Source organism: Schistocerca cancellata, chromosome 6 (assembly GCF_023864275.1).
Source record: "Schistocerca cancellata isolate TAMUIC-IGC-003103 chromosome 6, iqSchCanc2.1, whole genome shotgun sequence".
NCBI lineage: Eukaryota > Metazoa > Arthropoda > Insecta > Orthoptera > Acrididae > Schistocerca > Schistocerca cancellata.
In genome coordinates this window covers 543,059,983-543,084,728 of record NC_064631.1, presented here as the reverse complement: position 1 = coordinate 543,084,728, position 24,746 = coordinate 543,059,983, and the positions used below count along the sequence as shown (strand labels likewise).

At 38.4% G+C, this 24,746-nt stretch overlaps 1 protein-coding gene across 6 annotated transcripts in view; it reads left to right on the top strand.

Annotated features, from left to right (window-relative positions):
- The window catches only part of LOC126191567 (zip homologous protein 2-like), a 137,108-nt gene that overhangs the window by 15,173 nt on the left and 97,189 nt on the right, over positions 1-24,746 (top strand). For all 6 annotated transcript variants that reach the window (XM_049932486.1, XM_049932485.1, XM_049932484.1 and 3 more), the window contains exon 5: positions 8,172-8,286. In XM_049932486.1, the coding sequence (XP_049788443.1) occupies positions 8,172-8,286 (115 nt within the window). The remainder of the gene's footprint in view (positions 1-8,171; positions 8,287-24,746) is intronic.

The window sequence follows — 24,746 nt, the reverse complement described above, 5'->3', positions numbered from 1 at the left end:
TTAAATTCATCTGCTGAAATTTGTACCTTAGCTTTCTGCTTGCTTTTGGCCACTGAATTTATTATAGTCCATGCTTTTTTGCATTTATTTTTTGATGACTCAATGCTGACTAGGTTATGTTGTTTTTTGGCCTCATTTAAAGTATACTTATATTCCTTTCGTGCTCTTAGTACCTTTGTTTAACCATATCAGTTTTCTGAAGTCTGTAAGAATCTCTATACAACAACAACTCCTTTTCATATTGGCTAATTGAGGGGTATACCATGGATTCTTATCCCTATGACTATTACTGTTACTTTTAGGATTAACTTTACATTTGTATTGAGGGCAGTTGGTCTCGAATATATTTAAGAAAGAATGAAAAAATCTATCAAACAATGTATTGGCAGAGCCCTGGGCATTATTGGTAAACATATGTGACCAGTCATAATTACCGAGTGAGACTATGAAATTAGACAATTTTTCTTGCGTTATTGGTCTTGTGATGACTATTTCAGTCTCTTTAAACTCCTTATAGTCCATATTAGGCCTATCTGCTCCTATTTTTACCCAAACTGTGTCATGGTCCGAGAAATCAAAGACAGCTACATCTGAAGACAGTAACTCTCTATTAACATTTGTAAGTATGTTGTCGAGGCAAGTGGACTGTTTTGTGGGTTTGCAGTTCGTAAAAATGAAGTTGAATTGTCGTGACAGGTTTTTAAATTCATTTATGGTGTGCGCGTCTTTGTTTACATCAAATGCGGCATTGATGTCACCACCAATCACTGTACTATATTTCTTCCACTGAGGACTTACAAGGAAATTTAGTAAAGTCTAAAGTTTTCCTAAAAATATTAGTGGACTTCCGTCTGGTGATCAATAAAGAGATACAATAGCAATTTTGAAATGATTCAGATATACATCTGTGGCTTCAAAATGTATCTCACTGCACAGAAATCCTAGATCTAGTTCATTACTACAATTTATTAATTCTTCCTTAATTTAAATTGATACACCCCCATGAATATGCTGCTCTCTGCTAAAGCGGTTTGCTAAGTGGAAATCATCTAGTTATTCTAGTACATGAAGAGATATTTCGTTTCCTTTACACCAGTGCTCACTTAAGTGTAATGCATCAAAAAAGTTCTCATTTGCAAATTCATTTAAAATTACATGTTTTCCACTTATGCTTTTAATATTGAGATAACCTATCTTGAGAGACAAAGCTGGTGAGTAATTTTTTTATGGGAACAATCGTCGTTAGTGCTATATTTCTCTCTAGTGTTACCGACATTTATTATGTTATTCTTATCTTTAATCCGGTCATCCAGTGTGAATCTAGGCAAACCTGTTAGTATCGGCCCTTCTTTGCTACCTCTAAAAAAGTTTTCCCTAAATCTAAGTGGTATTTACTCAGAGCTATCGATTTTTGCTACGCCTAACTCATTGGCTACTTTTATGATTTCATTACTCGCATACTACTTTACAAGTTGATTCAGATAAAGACCATGAGCGGTGTGGAATCTTGTACCTAAGTTAGTATATAATAGCAAGTAATTGTGTCGTATTAATGATTATTCTCCTCCAAGTAACATTACTACTAGGAAAAGCATTATACTAAAGTATTTCTAATACAGCCCTTGTCCATATGAAATCCTTTGCTTCAGATACTTTCATCTGTAGTGTCACAGTGTTGGAGAGAGTATATAGGAATATGGAACAGGTAAATGTAGGTATTAACATAGGGAAGCAGCTATTAGAAAGCACATTAATTAAGAACTGTTTTTAAACGGTAGCAATCTATTTGTGTTTACTTGGGCTAAATTTAACTTTATACAATCAGCTAGATATGTACTACTTTTTGCTGCTGTATATCTTCTGCTACCTGCTGTAAAATCCTGGCAATCATACAAACACTGGAAAGAGCAACGATAACCACTAACCATAAAGTGCAAGTATTGAGTGGTAGACAAGCACCTAAATAAGTATGTGTAGTTTAGATATCAGACAGTTTTCTTCAAAGATAATACTGCAATGCATTGGACTTTCATAAGGTCACTTCTCACAGCAGCGCTTAAAGGCAACGTGAATGGTCACAGATTTATCTGACCCATGTGAAAGTGTCATAGAAATACTGAAAAACCTGAACTTGGAGACACTCAAAGATAAATGTCAACTGTCCTGCAAAAACCAACTTACACAGTTTTGAGAAACAGTAATCTAGAAACTTACTACAGCTCCTGACGTGCTCCTCCTGTAGGGACTGTTTAGACAAGATTGAACTAATCAGAACATGCACAGAAGCATTTAAGCAGCCATTATTCTCACACTTCATATGTGAATGGTGAGGGAAGAAACAGTAAAGTACAGTACACGTGTATGTACTTTGTTGAGTGATTCTTGAAATTTTCCCGACATAAAGAGTAGTTCATGAAGTTTTGGGATTGCAGCTGGATAACATTGACTTCTTTCCACAATATTTCAGCTGGTAACCATTCAGCCATCTTCAGGTGAGTGTTTTGCACTGGAGATGCTAATTCGGATTGCTAACATTACATCAAAAATTGTTGCACAGGAAAATGCGGAAAGGCAGCTGCTACATCAGTGACCACTTTCGTATTTCACACCCTTTTCAAATAGTGCTCCATCTATGATGCACAGGCACGTGCATAATGGTGATACTACATGCGTGCTGCCTGTTGGCAAGTGGGCTCAAAGAGCTAAAATATCAGATTTCAAATTAATAATGAACCATGAACCTTACCATTGGTGGGGAGGCTTGCGTGCCTCAGTGATACAGATAGCCGTACCATAGGTGCAACCACAATGGAAGGGTATCTGTTGAGGGGCCAGACAAACATGTGGTTCCTGAAGAGGGGCAGCAGCCTTTTCAGTAGTTGCAGGGGCAACAGTCTGGATGATTGACTGATCTGGCTTTGTAACACTAATCAAAATGGCCTTGCTGTGCTGGTACTGTAAACGGCTGAAAGCAAGGGGCAATTACAGCCATAATTTTTCCCAAGGGCATGCAGCTTTACTGTATGGTTAATTGATGATGGCGTCCTCTTGGGTAAAATATTCCGGAGGTAAAATAGTCCCCCCATTCGGATCTCCATGCAGGGTCTACTCAGGAGGACGTTGTTATCAGGAGAAAGAAAACTGGCATTCTACGGGTCAAAGCGTGGAATGTCAGATCCCTTAATCGGGCAGGTAGGTTAGAATATTTAAAAAGGGCAATGGATAGGTTAAAGTTAGATATAGTGGGAATTAGTGAAGTTTGGTGGCAGGATGAACAAGACTTTTGGTCAGGTGAATACAGGGTTATAAATACAAAATCAAATAGGGGTAATGCAGGAGTAGGTTTAATAATGAATAAAAAAAATAGGTGTGTGGGTAAGCTACTACAAACAGCATAGTGAACGCATTATTGTGGCCAAGATAGACACAAAGCCCATGCCTACTACATTAGTACAAATTTATATGCCAACTAGCTCTGTAGATGATGAAGAAATTGATGAAATGTAAGATGAGATTAAAGAAATTATTCAGACAATGAAGGCAGACGAAAATTTAATAGTCACGGGTGACTGGAATTCTATAGTAGAAAAAGGGAGAGAAGGAAACGTGGTAGGTGAATATGAATTGGTGGTAAGAAATGAAAGAGGAAGCCGCCTGGTAGAATTTTGCACAGAGCATAACTTAATCATAGTTAACACTTGGTTCAAGAATCCTGAAAGAAGGTTGTATACATGGAAGAAGCCTGGAGATACTAGAAGGTATCACATAGAATATATAATGGTAAGACAAAGATTTAGGAACCAGGTTTTAAATTGTAAGACATTTCCAGGGGCAGATGTGGACTCTGATCACAAACTATTGGTTATGAACTGCAGATTAAAACTGGAGAAACTGAAAAAAGGTGGGAATTTAAGGAGATGTGACCTGGATGAACTGACTAAACCAGAGGTTGTAAGGAGTTTCAGGGAGAGCATAAGGGAACAATTGACAGGAATGGGGGAAAGAAATATAGTAGAAGAAGAATAGGTAGCTTTGAGGGATGAAGTGTTGAAGGCAGCAGAGGATCAAGTAGGTAAAAAGACGAGGTCTAGTAGAAATCCTTGGGTAGCAGAAGAAATATTGAATTTAATTGATGAAAGGAGAAAATATAAAAATGCAGTAAATGAAGCAGGCAAGAAGGAATACAAATGTCTCAAAAATTAGATCGACAGGAAGTGCAAAATGGCTAACCAGGGATGGCTGGAGGACAAATGTAAGGATGTACAGGTTTATTTCAGTAGGAGTAAGATAGATACTGCCTACAGGAAAATTAAAGAGACCTTTGGAGAAAAGAGAACCACTTGTATTAATATCAAGAGCTCAAATGGAAACCCAGTTCTAAGCAAAGAAGGGAAAGCAGAAAGGTGGTAGGAATATATAGAGCGTCTATACAATGGCAATGTACTTGAGAACAATATTATGGAAATGGAATAGGATGTAGATGAAGATGAAATGGGAGATATGATACTGTGTGAAGAGTTTGACAGAGCACTGAAAGGCCTGCATCGAAACAAGGCCCTGGGAGTAGACAACTACTGACAGCCTTGGGAGAGCCAGCCATGACAAAACTCTACCACCGGGTGAGCAAGATGTATGAGGCAGGCGAAATACCCTCAGACTTCAAGAAGAATATAATAATTCTAATCCCAAAGAAAGCAGATGTTGACAGATGTGAAAATTACCGAACTATCAGTTTAATAAGTCACAGCTGCAAAATACTAACACGAATTCTTTACAGACAAATGAAAAAACTGGTAGAAGCCGATCTTGGGGAAGATCAGTTTGGATTCCGTAGAAATGTTGGAACACGTGAGGCAATACTGACCTTATGACTTATCTTAGAAAATAGAGTAAGGAAAGGCAAACCTACATTTCTAGCATTTGTAGACTTAGAGAAAGCTTTTGACAATGTTGACTGGAATACTCTCTTTCAAATTCAGAAGGTGGCAAAGGTAAAATTCAGGGAGCGAAATGCTATTTACAATTTGTACAGAAACCAGATGGCAGTTATAAGAGTCATGGGGCATATAAGGGAAGCATTGGTTGGGAAGGGAGTGAGACAGGGTTGTAGCCTATCCCCGATGTTGTTGAATCTGTATATTGAGCAATCAGTAAAGGAAACAAAAGAAAAATTCAGAGTAGGAATTAAAATCCATGGAGAAGAAATAAAAACTTTGAGGTTTGCCGATGACATTGTAATTCTGTCAGAGACAGCAAAGGACCTGGAAGATCAGCTGAATGGAATGGACAGTGTCTTGAAAGGAGGATATAAGATGAACATCAACAAAAGCAAAATGAGTATAATGGAATGTAGTCGAATTAAATCGGGTGATGCTGAGGGTATTAGATTAGGAAATGAGACGCTTAAAGTAGTAAATGAGTTTTGCTATTTGGGGAGCAAAATAACTGATGATGGTCAAAGTAGAGAGGATATAAAATTTAGACAGGCAATGGCAAGGAAAGCGTTTCTGAAGAAGAGAAATTTGTTAACATCGAGTATAGATTTAAAGCGTCAGGAAGTCGTTTCTGAAAGTGTTTGTATGGAGTGTAGCCATGTATGGAAGTGAAACATGTACGATAAATAGTTTAGACAAAAAGAGAATAGAAGCTTTCAAAATGTGGTGCTTCAGCAGAATGCTGAAGATTAGATGGGTAGATCACATAACTAATGAGGAGGTATTGACTAGAATTGGGGAGATGAGAAATTTGTGGCACAACTTGACTAGAAGAAGGGATCGGTTGGTAGGACATACTCTGAGTCATCAAGGGATTACCAATTTAGTATCGGAGGGCAGTGTGGAGGGTAAAAATCGTAGAGGGAGACCAAGAGATGAATACACTAAACAGATTCAGAAGGATGTAGGTTGCAGTAATTACTGGGAGATGAAGAAGTTTGCACAGGATAGAGTAGCATGGAGAGCTGCATCAAACCAGTCTCTGGACTGAAGACCACAACAACAACAACAAAATTAACTGTCACTATATGTGTTTTTAGTCACAAAACGTTTTCTTTCTGAAGATATTAAAGAAATAACCAGATCCCATACCTTGTCCAGTTGAATATCTTTTGGAGATACAATGTTCAGCTGTCGCTGGCTTATTGGGCTACAAAAAGTGATTGTGGTAGTCATGTTCAATCTGCCTTTAACTAACTGTGTGCATTGACTGACCAGTGTAGGCTTTACCAAACTTGCAAGGTATTCTGTAGATAGCAGCCCTTCACTATCCCAGGTCATCTTTTGCTGAACCAAGAGGATTCAAATGGCTCTAAGCACTACGGGATTTAACATCTGAGGTCATCAGTCCCCTAGACTTAGAACTACTTAAACCTAACTAACCTAAGGACATCACACACACATCCAAGCCCGAGGCAGGATTCAAACCTGCGGCCGTAGGAGCAGCGCAGTTCCAGACTGAAGCACCTAGAACCGCTCGGCCACAGCTGCCAGCTGAATCAAGAAGAGCACAATTCTTTGTAGGTGGGTGGAAGATTGCTTTGACATGAATCTTGTAATCTGACTTGTTCCACATCATATCAATAAAATAATCATGAAAATTATCCACAGAACATGACATAACTAAACTAAACTATAAAATCAATAGGAGAAGGAGTGGTTCAAGTCCACGGCATTCCTCCCGTATGCTGGCAATATTTCAACAAAATTAGGCAGGATCTCATGGAAACCTCATGTCAGAGCAATCTTCTGCCCAGCTACAAAGGCTTATGCTCTTCTTGTTTCAGCAAAGGACAACCTGTGATGTTCCTCACATGTTCTGAATAGTAATGTGAGGTGCCTTGCTGCGAAGGGTCAATATACAACACACCACATTCGTAACTGATGCCATAGATGCCACATGATTGTAGACCTAGCTTGCATTTGAATGACCCAAGCATATTTTTTATTTTAACCGTTGATTGGAAAATAGTTTTTATTTTGTGCTTCTCCATTTTCCTGACAGTATTTTGAGTGGCCCCAGATACAAAAGGAATCCCAGGTACTCAGTTTTTTCTTCTGGATTGTTTTCATTCACCTTCTTGCTGGACTGGAGAGCTCATCTTTTTTGTGATCCTGAGTAGCCATTCTTGAAAAAGTGGCTCACTAGTAAAGCCATGTAATCTTTTAGTGGTTCCCATGTGAAGAGAGACAATGTTGAAGCTGACTAGATCACCCTTGTTGAGACATTTCTCTTGATGTGCTTTCACAAACTGCGTCAAATTGTTAACATGGCATGCTGATGTGTTGTTCTGCCATAATTGGTAAATTTATAATGTTCACTATTGGACATTAAAACCATTTCCATTCAACAGTTAAAATCAAGACTATATTTGTGTCACTCAAAGATCATAGGGCTATTTGCACCTAGCATCTACAGCATCAGTACCAAGTGTGGTATGCAATGATACTTGTTGCAGCACTGTTCAGAAAATGTGAGGAGCATTTGCCTTGGCCTTAGCCATAATGACAAGTCTGCTGTGGCAGAGCACAGCACTCCACATCCCCAATGGATAAAAGCATTGTGGTGCACAAATGCGTTCTGGAATTTGGTCATCAAAGAGGCAGTGGAAATAAGAACACATGACAGTCTTATCAGTCAGTAGTTTCTAATAAGCTCTGTATGAATTGTGGCATTAGCAAACATATACTTCAGGAATGTTCTGATGCAAAAGTAGCAGAGGTGGCAGGCAGAATAGAGAGGCAGCCCCAGGATTCAACACACGGGCCATGACATCTCTTCCAGAGGCAACAGAGGTTTCTGCAGGCCAGTGACTGGGAAAGAATGAACTGGAGATGAAAACAACACCCGAAGATGACAAGTAGGATGCTCAACTGACTGATAACCAGAGCACGTTTCATCAATGATATTCTGCAAGACAGCAAGCATTCCCATTGATGTTACTGTGTTACTAATCACACTAGGGAGGATGCTGCTGGACCTATTTATCTGTATCATTTATCACTTATACAGTGTTCTAAATATGCTCTAAGTCTGAATCCATGTGGGTCATACTTTCTGGGTTGTGTGATTTTCACAAATGTATGTGTATATCATTACAAATGCTATAGCAGTAAATATGAGATTTATGTACAATAAAGCTGACTAAATAAAGTATAAAATGCTTTATTTTTCAGGGAAGAACAGATTGAGCAGCTGAAACATGGAAGCCCTACATCTCCTATTCATTCCACATCCCAGTCTTCACTTTCTGCAACTACTCCACAGCAAAGATATTCTCAGCCAGTACAGGTAAATGTCAATCTTTTTAGTGGATTATCCATTCTCAATTCAGCCCAGTGTTTCTCAACCTGTGGTGTGCACCCCTTTGTAGGGGGGGGGGGGCATTAAATGGTGGGTGTGAGCATAACAATAAAAACTATGAGTCAGAAATTGATAAATTTACTGAAAGAAAGCAAAGCAAAATTCATTCTGACATTTAAAAAAATCGTGGTTCCACTGACACAAAGCAGTTATAAGCAGGACTGTATTAGTACTGCACAATGCATTTCTTATTGGCTTTTCAATATTAACTTAAAAAAAAAAATATAATTAAGTTTTCAATTCTAAATTAAAAACAATATAGGTAATGAACTTTTCAGTAATTAAAAGAAAACAAGTTTCGTAATTATTGTGACTTCTTTGGGCCTGTCTTGCAGAGCAAAGTTTTTCAAAGGAGAGTTTAATGTTACAAATAGACACTGTGAGTTCTTTTTCTACGTTTGGCTAAGACCTATATTTTGTCTTCAAACTGTCCAAGACAGAAAACCCAGTTTCGCAAAGTCAGGATGTTGAAAATGGCAATAGCATATGAAATTCCTTTGTGTTTAGTGCAGAACACTAACATCCATTCCTGCCAAAAATTCAAAGAGCAATAAATACTAAATTCTCTTCTGATTTCACCATGTGCCATGAAGTCCATCAAGATATGTTCTTAGGCAGTTGGATAGCCTTCAGGATTATTTTAGAATGGATCCCTAACCCGCACATAACGTGTTACCAAGTTTTTGTCAGCAAGGAAAAACTTTTTAAAATTCTTTTCCAGCATGATTAAGTGATTTTCAATGGGTACAGAACAATAGTTTTTACATGATTTTCTTCGGCCTGGTATGTCTATACATGTTCATCTACATTTATGAACAGTTCTAGGATTTATACATTTCTGCTCCACAACTTAAATTTTCTACAGAAAGTATCAACTTTATCACTCATTTCCAAATATGTGTGTCTGCCTCTGAGAGTTGAAGGTTAAAGGCATTTCTTCATTAATAAATCATCTCAGAAATTCTCAGATTCGGGTTGGTTTTCCACTTCTAGAAAAATGTTGTGAAACAGCAATAAATTCTTGGCAACTTGTAAGGTTTGCAGGTTTGTAGCTTTAGCATCAGTACTCATAATACAGTATTTTTTAATGTATTGTTATCATATGAGGAAGAGAGGGAGGGGGGGGGGTGCAATGAAAATTATGACTGAAAGGGTCACAACTAACTCTTAGTCAGCTACTGGAAAATGATGCTGCATACCGTTGGAGCCTATATTGTACACATTATAAGTACTGCAAAATATGCTTATTTAAAGTTAAAATGACCTCTGATTAAGCTCCTGATAATCTTAGTTAGATGATTGTTATTAACATAATGAACGGCTTATAAATATTTTATGATGGGAAAAAATGAGCAGTATGAATTTTCAGAAAATTAGCATGCTCTCAATCCAGTACACAGGAAAAGATAGAAAGCCTTCTGGAAAAAGAAATGCAGTACCTAGATCTCATGCTGTGAAAAAAATTGGTTAGAAGTTGGTAAGGGTGAAAAATCCAATTTCACTGGACCTGCTTGGTTTCAGTTATGAGAAATCAACAATACTAATTCTCATCATGTAACAAGGTAAGCTAAATAACAATATTCATGTTCTTGTCTCTGTGGCTATATGGGCTCTGCACCTGTTTTGGATGTTGACTCATTATAATATCAATAGGCAACTTGTTATCATCTCAAGCTACTGGTTCATAAGTTTTTGAATTTATGGTAGTTGAAGAGAACATGAGGTGGGCAGCAAATAATAATAATAATCTCTACATATAAAAGGCAATGTCCTGACTGATTGACTCATTCACTCACTGACTCATTGTTGCCCAGTCCAAACCACTAAGGGTAGAAACTTGAAATTTGGAAAGGTGTTGATCTTGCACTGTAGACGTTATTTAAAAAGGGATTGTTCTTAATTCCACCCCTAAGGGGATAATATTTTTTTTTTTTTTTTTTTTAGTATGTTGCTATTAAGGTAATTTTGAAACCAGACCTATGAAAATTGGTATTTGGTTTCTTGACCAAAAATAAAGAAATCCTTGTTTAAGCGTTTTTGGAAATTTAACCTTTAAGGGGGGTAGGACATCAAACGGGCCGACTTCGAGCAGGAGATGCACCACAGGACATTTTATTTTCTACTGCCTATACTTTTACAAATAAATTCATAAATCTTTGTCAGCATGACCAGGAAGGATTCAGGATTCACACTCATAGCAGTGGAAGTGCAAAAACATAACAAAAATTTTTTTTTTAGATATGAAATGTCATCATTTTTTCACTTACTGTTGGTTGCATTTGTTGCTATAGGTACATTTTTCTTCACAAGTAAGAGAGATTCTTTGATGAATTTTGTACAGCATACAAACCATGCTTACAGGTGTATGAAACTCTAGAATTTTCCAAATCTATTAAAAACTGTGGTAAAAATTGAGATAATTAACTACAAAATTTGAATTTTTTTCTAAAACATAAAGTTTAATATGTAACAGATCATTCATTTTTTCATAAATTAAGTAGATTCTTGAATTTCAGACACCTGTTAAGTATGGTTTGTATGCTGTGCAAAATTCATCAAACAGTCTCTCATACTTATGAAGAAAAGTGTACCTATAGCAACAAATGCAGCCAATAGTAAGTGAAAAAAATGATGAAATTTCACATGTAAAAAAATTTATTTTTTTATGTTTTTGAACTTCTGCTGCAACAAGTGTGAATCCCAAATCCTTCCTGCTCATGCTGACAATGTTTTAAGAATTTACTTGTAAAAGTATAGACAGTGGAAATTAAAATGTCCTGTGGTGCCTCTCCTGCTCCAAGTCGGCCCGTTTGACGTCCTACCCCCCTTAAGAGGGTGAAATAGTGAGTGAAAGATTTTTTTGAAAATAAATCATTATTGCAGAGCTGCAAAAGTATTTTTAAAACTACATCTATCAAAATTGGTGTTTGACTTCTCAGATGGAAATAAAAAAATACGTGTTTCAGCATTTTTGGAAATTCAATCCCTAAGGGACTGAAATAGGAAAAGAAATGTTTTATGAAATATTTCATTGTGAATTAATTATCAAAGCTAAATCTATGAAATTTGCATTTGCCTTGTCAGTTAGCCGGCCGCGGTGGTCTAGCGGTTCTGGCACTGCAGTCCGGAATGCGGGACTGCTACGGTCGCAGGTTCGAATCCTGCCTCGGGCATGGGTGTGTGTGATGTCCTTAGGTTAGTTAGGTTTAAGTAGTTCTAAGTTCTAGGGGACTTATGACCTAAGATGTTGAGTCCCATAGTGCTCAGAGCCATTTGAACCATTTTTGAACCTTGTCAGTTAGAAATAAAAAATTGTGTTTCACTGTTTTTGGAAATTCAGTCCCTTAGGGGGTGAAATGGGGGCTGAAAATATTTAAGAAAATAGCTTTCGTATCAAAAAATTTGTAAAGTTAAATCTACAAAAACTGGTATTTCACTTCTCAGTTAGATATAAAGAAATATATGTTCGGGGATGAAAGTTTCCTGTTGAAATATCACCACAAGAATCCACAAGTCACGATTAACAAAAACTTTGGACTCAGCTACCAGAATTGCTTTTTGGTCAGAAGTACATTTGGGACAGACCGTGCATCAATGGCCTTAATTAGTGTGAAAACTTTAGAAGATGTTACAATTGGTGAACAACATAAAATCTTGATCAAAGAAAAACAAAAAAACTCTACAGACCATATAGACTACACGAGTGAAGCAGCGGGTGCTAAGGCTAAGCTAGTAAATAAATAAGTAAACAGAGCAGTAAAAATTATGTGGAATCCTTCATTAAATTAAAAAAAAATTCAGAAGTGAGATCCCATTGTGTCTGAAACAGTACATTTATAATTACTGTCTGTTACCAGTTGTGACTTACAGCAGTGAGACATAGACTTTTAATATAGAAACAATTCAAAAGCTGAGGGTTGCTCAGAAAGCAATGAAAAGTAGCATTCTGGGAACATCTAGGAGAGATAGGCAAGTTAACAAATGGATCAGGTTACAGATTGGATTGTAAAATATAATAAAGGAAATTCTCTTTCCACATTACAGGAGATATGAAAAAACGTAAGTGAAGCTGGACAGACGGTATTATAAAATCAATAGGAACAACATGGTTGTGTATATCTGAAGACTTTAATGAATTAATAATGCTGGAGGAGATGATCAACCAGCTAAGAATGCTGGATGTATGCTGTTAATGTTCATCGTCACAGTCATCTCAAGCTCCACACAAAGCAAATCATGCAATTTATAATTTCCATCCTAGACAAAATTTGCTGTTTTATCAATGGAAGGAGTATTAAAATAAAATGGACTCCACATTATAATTTTATATGATGTTTATTTTATTTTGCACACAATATTAATGTTCTGCATGGATTTCAATCCACATTCTACAGTCAGAGGAATGTAAGCCAACTCTTGTTGAATTCTTTTTAAAAATACTTGGGATTTCAGAGTTATTTTCTGTTAAAGACCCCAAAGAAACTAAATGGACATTTCCATATACAGGGTGAGTCACCTAATGTTACCGCTGGATATATTTCGTAAACCACATCAAATACTGACAAACTGATTCCACAGACCGAACGTGAGGAGAGGGGCTAGTGTGATTGTTTAATACAAACCATACAAAAATGCACGGAAGTATGTTTTTTAACACAAACCTACGTTTTTTTAAATGGAACCACGTTAGTTTTGTTAGCACATCTGAACATATAAATAAATACATAACCAGTGCCGTTTGTTGCATTGTAAAATGTTAATTACATCCAGAGATATTGTAACCTAAAGTTGACGCTTGAAACCTCCGACGTTCAGTTGCGTGTTGTAACAAACACGGGCCACGGTCGGTGAGCAGCATCTGCAGGGACATGTTTACGATGACGACCGTGTTTACGAGTGTGGCTGTAGTGCACTGTTGTGGTTTGGTCTAGCTGTCGCAGTGTCTGCATGTAGTGCTTGCTATGTTACCAGATGTCTGTGATAGTGTAGTGTTGTAGGAACTGTGACCATGGTGTATTCGAACTCTGAAAAGGCGGAGGTGATACTCATCTATGGCGAGTGTCGACGAAATGCAGCTGAAGCCTGCAGGGTGTATGCAGAACAGTACCTGGACAGAGAGCATCCAACGTGCTGCACATAGCAAAACATCTACCGCCAACTGTATGCAACAGGTATGGTCATAGCACGCAAACGGGTCCATAACAGGCCCATCACAGGAGAAGCGGGTGCAGTTGGTGTGTTAGCTGCTGTTGCCATGAACCCACACATGAGTACACGGGACATTGCGAGAGCCGGTGGACTGAGTCAAAGTAGTGTCATGCGCATACTGCATCGTCACCGCTTTCACCCATTTCATGTGTCGCTACATCAGCAATTACATGGTGATGACTTTAATCATCGAGTGCAATTCTGTCAATGGGCATTAACAGAGAATGCATTGCAGTTCTACCTGTTGACCGATGAAGCGGGTTTCACAAACCACGGGGCAGTGAATCTACGGAACATGCATTACTGGTCCGTGGACAACCCTCGCTGGCTCAGACAGGTAGAGCGATAGCAACTGTGGACTGTAAATGTATGGTGCGGAATCATTGGCAACCACCTCATTGGTCCTCATTTCATTGCAGGGGCCCAAACAGCTGCAACATACATCGCGTTTCTACAGATTGATCTGCCAACGTTGCTCGAAAATGTCCCACTGGAAATGCGTCGACGTATGTGGTATCAGCATGATGGTGCACCTGCACATTCCGCAATTAACACTAGGCTGACCTTTGACAGGATGTTCGACGGGCATTTCATAGGACGTGGAGGACGCATAAATTGGCCAGCCCGTTCTTCTGATCTTACACCTCTGGACTTCTTTCTGTGGGGTACATTAAAGGAGAATGTGTACCGTGATGTGCCTACAACCGCAGAGGATATGAAACAACGTATTGTGGCAGCCTGCGGCGACATTACATCAGATGTACTGCGGTGTGTACGACATTCATTACGCCAGAGATTGCAATTGTGTGCAGCAAATGATGGCCACCACATTGAACATCTATTGGCCTGACATGTCGGGACACACTCTATTCCACTCCGTAATTGAAAACGGAAACCACGTGTGTACGTGTACCTCACCCCTCATGGTAATGTACATGTGCGTCAGCGAAAAAGACCAATAAAAAGGTGTTAGCATGTGGACGTAATGTGCTGTTCCAGTCTCTTCTGTACCTAAGGTCCATCACTGTTCCCTTTGGATCCCTACGTAATTCGGTGCTCTCCGATACGCACGATCGAACAGCGGAGGAGTGGTACTCAAGCGTCAACTTTAGGTTACAATATCTCCGGATGTAATTAACATTTTACAATGCAACAAACGGCACTGATTATGTATTTGTTTATATGTTCAGATGTGTTAACAAAACTAACGGGGTTCCATTTTAAAAAAAACATAGGTTTGTGTTAAAAAACATACTTCCATGCATTTTTTTATGGTTTGTATTAACCAATTACACTAGCCCCTCTCCTCACGTTCGGTCTGTGGAATCGATTCGTCAGTATTTGATGTGGTTTACAAAATATATCAAGCGGTAATGTTAGGTGACTCACCCTGTATTGTAATCCAAATGATTCACATGACATTACTTGAAAGTGGCATTTCAAACCATCAAAGAAGTAGCAGGATGATGGTTTTGTAAACAATCTCTTGCCTGTGTGAATTTCACTTTGGATTTTCCCAGTAAAACCAACTTGGCACCTGCCTGTCCTAAGGCTATATTCATGTGATCATTCACTATTAAGTCATTTCATATGCGTAATCCTAGATAAAGAATAGATTACTGTAACGGTTAATCATGTAGTTAAATATAAGCTCTTTTTCAAGTCTCTCTGCATTTACCAATAATTTCCTAAAAAATGTCGCTTCCCTATACACAGATGTCATCTGCAAATAGCCTTGTAAAGTTACAGATATTATCTGTCCTGTCATTTACATAAACAGGGTGTACATCAAGTTCAGGAACACCTTCAGTTATTTATTGCAGAAGAACCAAACTTTGTACATATATCATATATATATCATTTTGAAGAGAAACCTTGAATTTTTTTTTTCATGTCAATAATCAGCATTAGTCGCAAACATGGCGAGTTCAGGTGCAGAGCGAGCTTTTTGTGTGTTGGAGTTTGACAAAAACAAGTGTGCTACAGCTGTTCAATGGATGTTTAGAAACAAGTAAGGTAAGGATCCATCAACAAGGAAGGCCATTTACCACTGGCACAACAAATTCGTTATGATGGGTTGCTTGTGCCTGGCGAAGAGAAGCGGACGTCCCAGTGTGAGTGAAGTGAATGTGGAGCACGTACGAGAGACATTCACGAGAAATTGGTGCATCGTACTTCCCGTGAATTCGAAATGGCTCCAATGACAATGTGGACAGTCCTATGACAGAAGCTGTCTATGAAACCATTCAAATTGGAGCTAGTGCAGAAGCTCAATGATGATGACAAAGACAAGCATTTTGCGTTTTGTTCGCAGTTGCAACAATTGAATGAAGATGGGGATCGCATTGTTGATTGCTTAATTTTTAGCAACAAAGCCACTTTTCACACTGATGGGAAAGTGAATAGGAATAACTATCAAATCTCGGGTACAAAGCATCAACACAAATGCACTGAATTTGAGTGTGATTCCTCAAAGGTAAATGTTTTTTGTGCCTTGTCACATCAAAAGCTGTATGGACCATTCTTCTGCACCGTGAGCACTGTCACTGCGTATTCCTACTTGGACATGTTACAGCAATGGCTTATGCTTCAAATGCAGTTGGACTCTCCGTTCATCTTTCAGCAGGATAGGGCTCCACCCCATTTTCGTCGTGAAGTTCGTAGGTACCTGAACACGGAGCTGCCGCATCATTGGATCGGCCATGCTACAGAAGGGGACTGCGGTCTCATGAAATGGCATCCCTGACCATCAGATCTCACTCTGTGTGACTTTTTTCTGTGGGAACACATTAAAGATCTGGTGTATGTACCACCTGATGTAGTAGAGCTCCGGGAGAGAATATGGGACTGCCACAGTCAACGATGCCATGCTGGGGTAGGTATGGCAAGAATTCAATTACCATATTGACATCTGCCGGATCACTCATGGTTCGCATATTGAATGTTTGTAAAAAAACTTTCAGAGTTCCTCTTCAAAATGCAATATGTATGACATCTGTACAATGTTTAGTTCTTGTGTAATAAATAACTGAAAATGTTCCTGGACGTTATGTACACACTGTATTATGACCAGTAGCTATCTTATCACACTTCCTTGAAGTGCATCAGACACTACTTTTACTTCTGATAATTCCTCCTTATTAAGAACTATGTACTTGGTTTTCTTAGTTATGAAGTATCCATTCCTGTCACACATCTGTTGAAGATTTTTGTGCATTCTTAATTTGTTTATTAGATATAAGTGTGGAACTGTATGAAAGTCTTTCTGGCAGTACAGAAATGTGATATCAACCTAAGCTCTACTATCTGCTGTCCTCTAGATCTCATGAACAATCAGAGCAAATTAGTTTTCAAATATTCTTGATAGTCTGCAAAAATGAAATATAAGATGCTGTGACCATTTTCAGGATGTATGCGACCCGGGACAACCGGAAGATCCGGGAAAAACCCGGGAATTTTTTCATCCGGGAGAAAAACGGGAAAAACCCGGGAATTGTTTAGAATTCCGGGAATGTTTCATTGTTTTGGCTTTCAGTTAAATTTTTGTGATTTTGACTGGTAAGAACCAATACTCTAACAAAGAATATTACTGTATTCCGCTACTGCAGAATAATACTGCAGCAACAAAACATGAACGAAAAAAAGACGAAAATAAAACTTAAGTTGCAATGAAAATTGAGCCATATACAACAACAAAACAGTGCTCATACAAGCGTCTGTCAACAGCAATGTGTGTCAAAGGCTTTAAGAAGACTATGCAATGCTTTATAACATATTGCCTCCGATGAGCGTGACGTGACAACTGCTTAAATTAGATTCGTTTGAGCTGTTGCGGGCGGCCTCTTGAGCATGCGCAGTTGAGTCGCGCGTGAGTAATACGTTCTCCCGCTTCTGGTTACAGAAGTGTGGCTGGGCGCCACTACTTAATATTGCCCCGGTTCGGAAATACAGTAAATCTGGAGCTTATGCAAAGAGCAGTCTGAGTTGAGGTGGGGACTCTGCACGTGACCTGTCTTTACGTTCTGTGATTTTGTTGTTTCCTCTTCGTTTATTGCTCTCACGTTAAATGATAACAAAACTGATTTTTTGTGGCCGGGAGCTATCAAATGAATTAAAATACGTTCGCATGATTACGGAAGGCTAAAATACGTCATTAGTGTCAGATTTTATCTCCATCTTTCTGACAGTCAACCATTAATCGCCTTACAGAATAATGAAGTTATTTTTGCCGGTTTGCTACAGAGATTTGGCTGAAAATTAATCTTTTCTGCTGAGGCAGTCAATTTATTTGAACTGAAGTGTTTAATTTCGCACTATTGGCTAGTTTCAACTGTTCGCTGCATTTCAAGTGCACGTATGGCATTATGCCATAATAAAAAACCAAAGATTAGATAATACAGTACTGGTGCTCCAAGAAAATTTACATATGAATGTGCATTTTAAGCCGAATTATGCGTTTTAGTATGGTTCACGAAATTCCGACACTCTTGAAGTATCCTTTGGTGTCTTGTTTATTTTATGACATAATGTTCTACACGTACGAACATATGAGCTTCCTGCGTCATCGTAGCTGCGCAAGCGCGGTGACGGCTGTTATGTGACGCTCTCTTGCAACTGCTGAAACGAACCTATTTCTAACAGGTCGCGGGAAAATATTGCGAACGGTGGTTTGAAAAGCGTTACATTCAAAGCAGATTTCCTTTTACGCAAGATGAACTATATGCGAGAATGTACGATGAATTTCTTAAATCACAAAGCGTTTGACTCTCATTTAAAAATCAACTCTTTGAGGACGACCATTTAGAAGAATTTCGAGCCCAGTAGAGCAGACATTTACGTCGTTATTAAAAATTTACTGGCACGTTTGTGTGATGTATCTTAAAGTGTAACACGCGCAAAACAGATCAACATTATATGTGGAAGCTTAGCTTCTCTTACAGCTTATTAATCTTCGCGGCCAATATTATATGTGAATGCTATGTATATTAATTTAAACCATAAATTTTTCTTGTGTGTTCGCACTACTGAAGAGTGATCTTGCTATTGGCTTACTACATCACGTGTCCTATGCTGCCATCAGCTGGCAAGATCATGTGACATGAGCTATGACTGACTGACAAAAGCGCATAACAATCTCGATTTCGATGTTTCGGAAAGTAACATGGGGTGTTTAGTGGAATTCAAATTTATACCTTCGTAATACGAAAATATGCAGCGTACATGTTGCTGTACATCAAAGGTCTTTCAAAACATGTTTTTCCCCACTGAGTTTCGTTTTCTAAAGTGCCGGGAAATTCTACTCTGGTATATAAAACCATAAACATTCAAAGGATTGATGAGTTTTACTGTGCCAATGAATACTGTCACTGAACGCGGAAAAAGTGTATTTTCACCCAGGAGAAAGTGTATTTTTAACTGGGAAATCCGGGAATTTTTTTTTTCCTTGTCCACGTATACACCCTGATTTTGAACTTGAAAACTTAAGTTATCACAGCCACGCCTTTTCCTGGATGAAAACTCTACGTCTCTTGATATTACAATGTTTTCAGTAGCAATTTAACATGAAGATTTTTTTATATTTTTAAAAATTTGATAAGATTTCTCCATAAGCTTTAGTAGATTTATTGTGACATTTATGTAACCATTACCTACTTATGATACCTTGTGTATTGGGTGAATCACCTAATGCCTACAGTGAAAATATTGCCATTGACGTGCGGTTTTCACAGAATGGATTAATAGTCAGGGGCTTGTATTGTTAGCCAACAAACAGATTGTAATAATACTTTGAAAGTGTATTTTTCTGCAAACATACACTTTTTTAAATGGAACAATGTCTATTGAAATTAACAAACTAAAAGTAGGGTACATTAGAATATCAGTTGCGTTTGTTGCAAGAGTCTAGTTGGAGAAGTTGTTTATGAGCTATCGTATGTTCGAAGTTTCCACACTGACACTTTTTCATGTCCTTCAACATGTGTAGTTGCTGGGTACGATGTTGGTATAATTGTTTACAGTGTGCTAGTGTATCCCTTGAGTACACTGCAACTTGCTGGTCAATTAGTGTGTGACAGTCCAAGCAGTTGGTCATGAATGGATGATGGGATTCACCAATGTAGAAAAAGCCAACATGCTCATGGTGTATGGATAGTGTAGGAAGAATGAAGTTTGTTCATGCATGGTGCATGCGCAAGATTTCCCAATAGATTTCAACGATCTTGGCAGTTAATTGTCAATCTCTTCAACCAATTATGTGAAAATGGTAGTGTAACACCTAGACAATGTAACAGAAGGAAACAAGCAGTGACAGGAGAGAGGAAACAGTGTTCTTACTGCTGTTGCAGCTGATCTTCACTCTAGCTCCCATGCAATCACACGATGAAGTAACATGAGTCAGGCAAGTGTCCCACACATTCTCCATCAACATAGGTTCCATCACTATCACATCTCTCTTCATCAAGAGCTCCATGGAAATGATTATGAAGATCATGTTAACTTTTGTACATGGACATTAAGACATGTATCTTGTTCAGTGGTGAAGCCACATTTAGCAATCGTGGCCAGGTAAATCGTCAAAACATGCACTATTGGTCTGTTGATAATCCCCACTGGCTTTGGCAGGTGAAGATCAGCTTCCACTGCATGTAAACGTGTGGTGTGGGATAGTGAAGCACCAGCTCATACTCACTGGCCTGTTTTTCATAGATCGAACACTGAACATGTGTAAATGCTGCTGCCTCCTAACAGACCATCTTCCATGGGTGCTAGAAAATGTTCCACTGCAGGCTAGCAGGAACCTGTGATACCAACATGATGGCTGTCCAGCCCATAGTGCTTGAAGTAATACAGCATGTTTTCATAAAATGTTTCCAAATCGTTGGATTGGTCACAAAAGACCTGTTTTTTGGCCAGCCTGTTCCCCGTATTTGATACCTGTAGACTTTTTTCTGTGGGGAAAGCTGAAATAAGCTGATACAAGTATATAGTAACTACACTCAATGATATGCAATTACATCTTACTGCGGCCTGCTGAGATACCTCCTCTAGATATGTGCAGCAGCTGTTCCTCACCAGAGTGGAAACATGTATTGCTGCTGCCAGTGGTCAATCTGTGATGGTCATTCATCTTGTTAGTGGTCAGGATCCGTGTAACTAGTGTGTGCCCTTGTTTTGTTCTTTAGTGTGTGCTACCACTGTTACCCCACAAGCCTTGTGTGGGAACTTTTCAAAATACGATATCTTGTAAATGACTCGCACTAGACTCCTGCAACAGACACCACTGACATCTGATTTATCCTACTTTTAGTTTTTTAATGTCGACAGGCATTGTTCCATTAAAAAGTGTATGTTTGCACAAAAAAATAAACTTTTTAAGTATTATTCCAATCTGTTTGTTGGCTAACAGTATGAGACCCTGACTACCAATTCATTCTGTGAAAACTGCACACCAATTTCTGCATTATTTACAGTGTAAGTTTTAGGTGACTCATCTGTATACTTCTTTGTGCCTTTGAAAATTATGTAATATTGAAATGCACAATGCAAAAAAGGATGTCTGACGCAAGTGAAATTTTCAAATAATTAATGTTGGCAGAAATCATAGTGATCCCTATAGAGGACTTGTTTGATGGCCCAGAAAAGATATAATACATAGTCAGATAGTACATGCCTTAATACTACAGCATAATTACATCAGTGAGATAGATCAAGACCTGCATCTTTTCAAGTCATGTAGCACATTTCATTGGCCTAGTCACATAGCATAAACTATTGCTTTTAGAGGGGCCAATTCTCCTACAGATTTTATATTTAAAAAAAAAAAAAAAAAAAAAAAAAAAAAAAAAAAAAAAAAAAGACATCACACCAGAACCAGTGGGTCTTGAGAAAATGACTTTATTTAATTTTTTAATTTCTCCTTCACTTGTTTACACAACATTCATTTTTGCATCTGTGTACCAGCTGAAAGCAAGAAATGCACACTGATCTTCCTCAGTGAAGCAATTTTGGGAGGTAGACTATAATCTCTCAACCTACATAACGATAAACGGCATATAGACATCAAAACATCCCAGAGAAACAGACACTGGAATGAAGTAACCTATTGCCTCATGGGGTCAATCAAAAGAAAAGAATTGGCCCTTGCCGGATTTGGACAATCCATAAATCCATATAAACCTTCAATAACAGAGTATCTAAAACATACCATTACCTGACCATTATAGGCATTAAATGTTTCTTCACAGAAAATTTGATTAAGTTCATTACAATGCAGATTAATCTATACATAGACCAACAAGAGAATCTTTACATGTTACCTGTGATGAAGTACTCACTGTGAGAGCTGTTCACCAGTATATTATGAGTCCCTAATATGTGAGTGTATCGACAGACTGTAACATAAAAATTGGGAGTGATGCCATTCACATAAGGAGGTTTGAAGAAATTATGAAAGATTTGTGTTTAAATGATGACACACCATAGACTGATTATAAAAAGATCTACTTCTCGTAAAAAGTTCTATTTTTTCTTCGAATTTATCAATGAGGCTTTCAGACTGATGCTAAAGGGCAAGGAATTGTCAATGGATGAAAGTATAATACCATACTATGGGCATCACAGAGCCAAACAGTCCATGGGAAGTGAACCTGCTAATTTCAACCTGTGGATGTTGGCCAATTCAAAAGGTGATGTATTCCATGCAGAACTTTACTGTGGAGACTGAATTTGGTTGGGGCAACATACAGGGTGCCCATAATTAAAGTTCCAATTTTAAAATGCTGTACAACGAGAACTATTACTAAGAATGGCATCAAATTTGAACAACATATTATTGACACAGGGGGAAATGCCATGGAACCAAAATAAGATGTTGATGAAACTTTTACCTATTGATGGTGCTGTAAGTGTCTTAAAGTAAGTGGGTTTAGCTACAAATGACAGATGAATTGCAATATGATGGCTATGGTTCAAGTTGCATATTACACCATCAATACTGTTCAGTATGCATGACTGCACAAGTTCAGCAGTCAACAGTAGTAATACTGTTAATAGATAGGTCCACCCACCAGAGCAAGATCTTACCACACTGAATGGGAAACATCAATTTTTAATTGTCCTGAGGCAAAAAGATTAATCAAAAAGCAAAATGAGACCAGTTTATAATTGTCCTGTGGTCAAAAGCCACATAAAAAAGCAAAATGACATGGGTTTTTAATTGTCTTGGGGTTAAGAATCACATAAAAAGAGAAATGACATCAGTTTCTAATTGTCGTGAGACTGACGCACAGAATGTTCCACAACAGAATAGTATCTCAGGGGTCACATTCAGAATGCATTGCACTATGTGTGCCTTCAATTCAGCTACATTCATAATTGGAGCGCTAAATACATCTTTCAGATAACCTCACAGCCAGAAGTCACATAGATTAAGATTAGGTGATCTGGATGGCCAGGCTGTAGGGAAATGACAGCTAATAATTCTGGCATTTCCAAAATGCCTGTACAGCAGCTGCTCCACGGGCTGTGCAATGTGCAGAGAAGTGCCATCTTGCATAAAAATGATCCTATCCGCACATCTGCACTGTGGAAGGTATGAAATGATGTTTGTGCACAAAAGACTCTCATGGTGTTTATCAGTGATAGTACAGGTAACAAGACCTGCAGGACTCCTCCTCGGAAAAAAATGGCTCTGCCATAAACGGTGCAGTCAACTTATACCACAGTTATCTTGGCAGAATGAAGTGGTATCAGTTGATGTGAGAATGGGTTTTCTGCCACCCTATTCTGCACTTCTCTGTATCGACATGTCCTTGGAGATGGAAATGAGCTTTGTTTGTCTACAGAGGATTCATTATCCATTCATTATCCACATCATGTGAACAAGAAATTCTAGAACAAATATTTTTCTTACTTGCAGGTCAGCATGAAGCAACCACTGCACTTGGGTAATTTGTATGGATAGCAATGCAGTATGTTTCATAGAATTTTGTGCACCATATCCACAGGTATGTCTAAAGTCTGGCCAATTCTCTGTGCACTCTGTGCTCTGCATGTTTGCACAACACCACTCGATCCCTCCTGTAGTGTTGTGGCCACATCTTCTACTGATGCTGGATTAATTGTTTTCCTCCCTCTGCCACATTGCACTTCAAAAGCATCTGTCTTTTCGAACTCTGTAATAATTTTCTCCAGCCCCTTAGCAGACAATGAGCCAACACCTTTCATACCCCTGAACGTCTGGAATTTATGCAGAGCCTCTTTCACACATTCATTGTTCTTGTAAAAGAGCTTTACCAGTGATGTGTGATCATGCATTGAGACAGTCAAGCCAAGCACCTCAGATAGAAACTGAGGTACAGCTGTGTACCCTGCCTCTTTTGTTTTTGTATTCTTTTGCTTACAGCATCATCTAGTGGTAGATTTTTGTTAAAATTTTTGTGTTCCATGGCGTTTCTCCTTGCACCAGTAATATACAATTCAAATGTGATGTCATTCAGAGCAGTTTTTCTCTTTCTACTGGAACTTTAATTTTGGACATGCTGCATAGTGACTGTTCTGACTAAAGTTCAGCTGTTCCTAGTGGTTTCAAACTATATTTCAACAATTTATTTACATCTGCTCCATTGCAGGAGGAATAGTCCAGATGAAACATAGCTGGAACTGGCACTCTAAAGGAGAACAACGCCAGTAAAGCTATAAAAAGTGCCAACAGCACAGCAGTTCGAGAAATCTAAAAGAGAGAGTGTTTGCTATTTAATTCCCATGTTGCAGCTAACCTGTGGAATGACAATACTGTTGTCACAGTGCTTTCTAACTTTGACAGAAATTAACCAAAGGAAAGTTGAAAAACAGTCTGTGGAGCTGAAAGAAAGAAAATGAGCATTCACATGCTGAGTGTGTTTGCACAGTGCATTACACAGGAGTAGTTAATCTGAACAATCAATTTACAGTTCAGTACTGGACAAAAATTCGAATAAAAAAGTGGTGGTGGAATATTTTTGTCAGGCTTTTGATGCATGTTGTGTATGAAGTTGGTTACTTTTTAGACAGCTGGGACATGAAATTCTGAATCTTCAGTTCAGAAGACAAGTGTGCTCCAAATTCTGACTGTCTGTGACTTCAAAAACGCAAGACCTGAACCATCACTCATACCTTTCCAGACATCACCAAATGATGTGGGA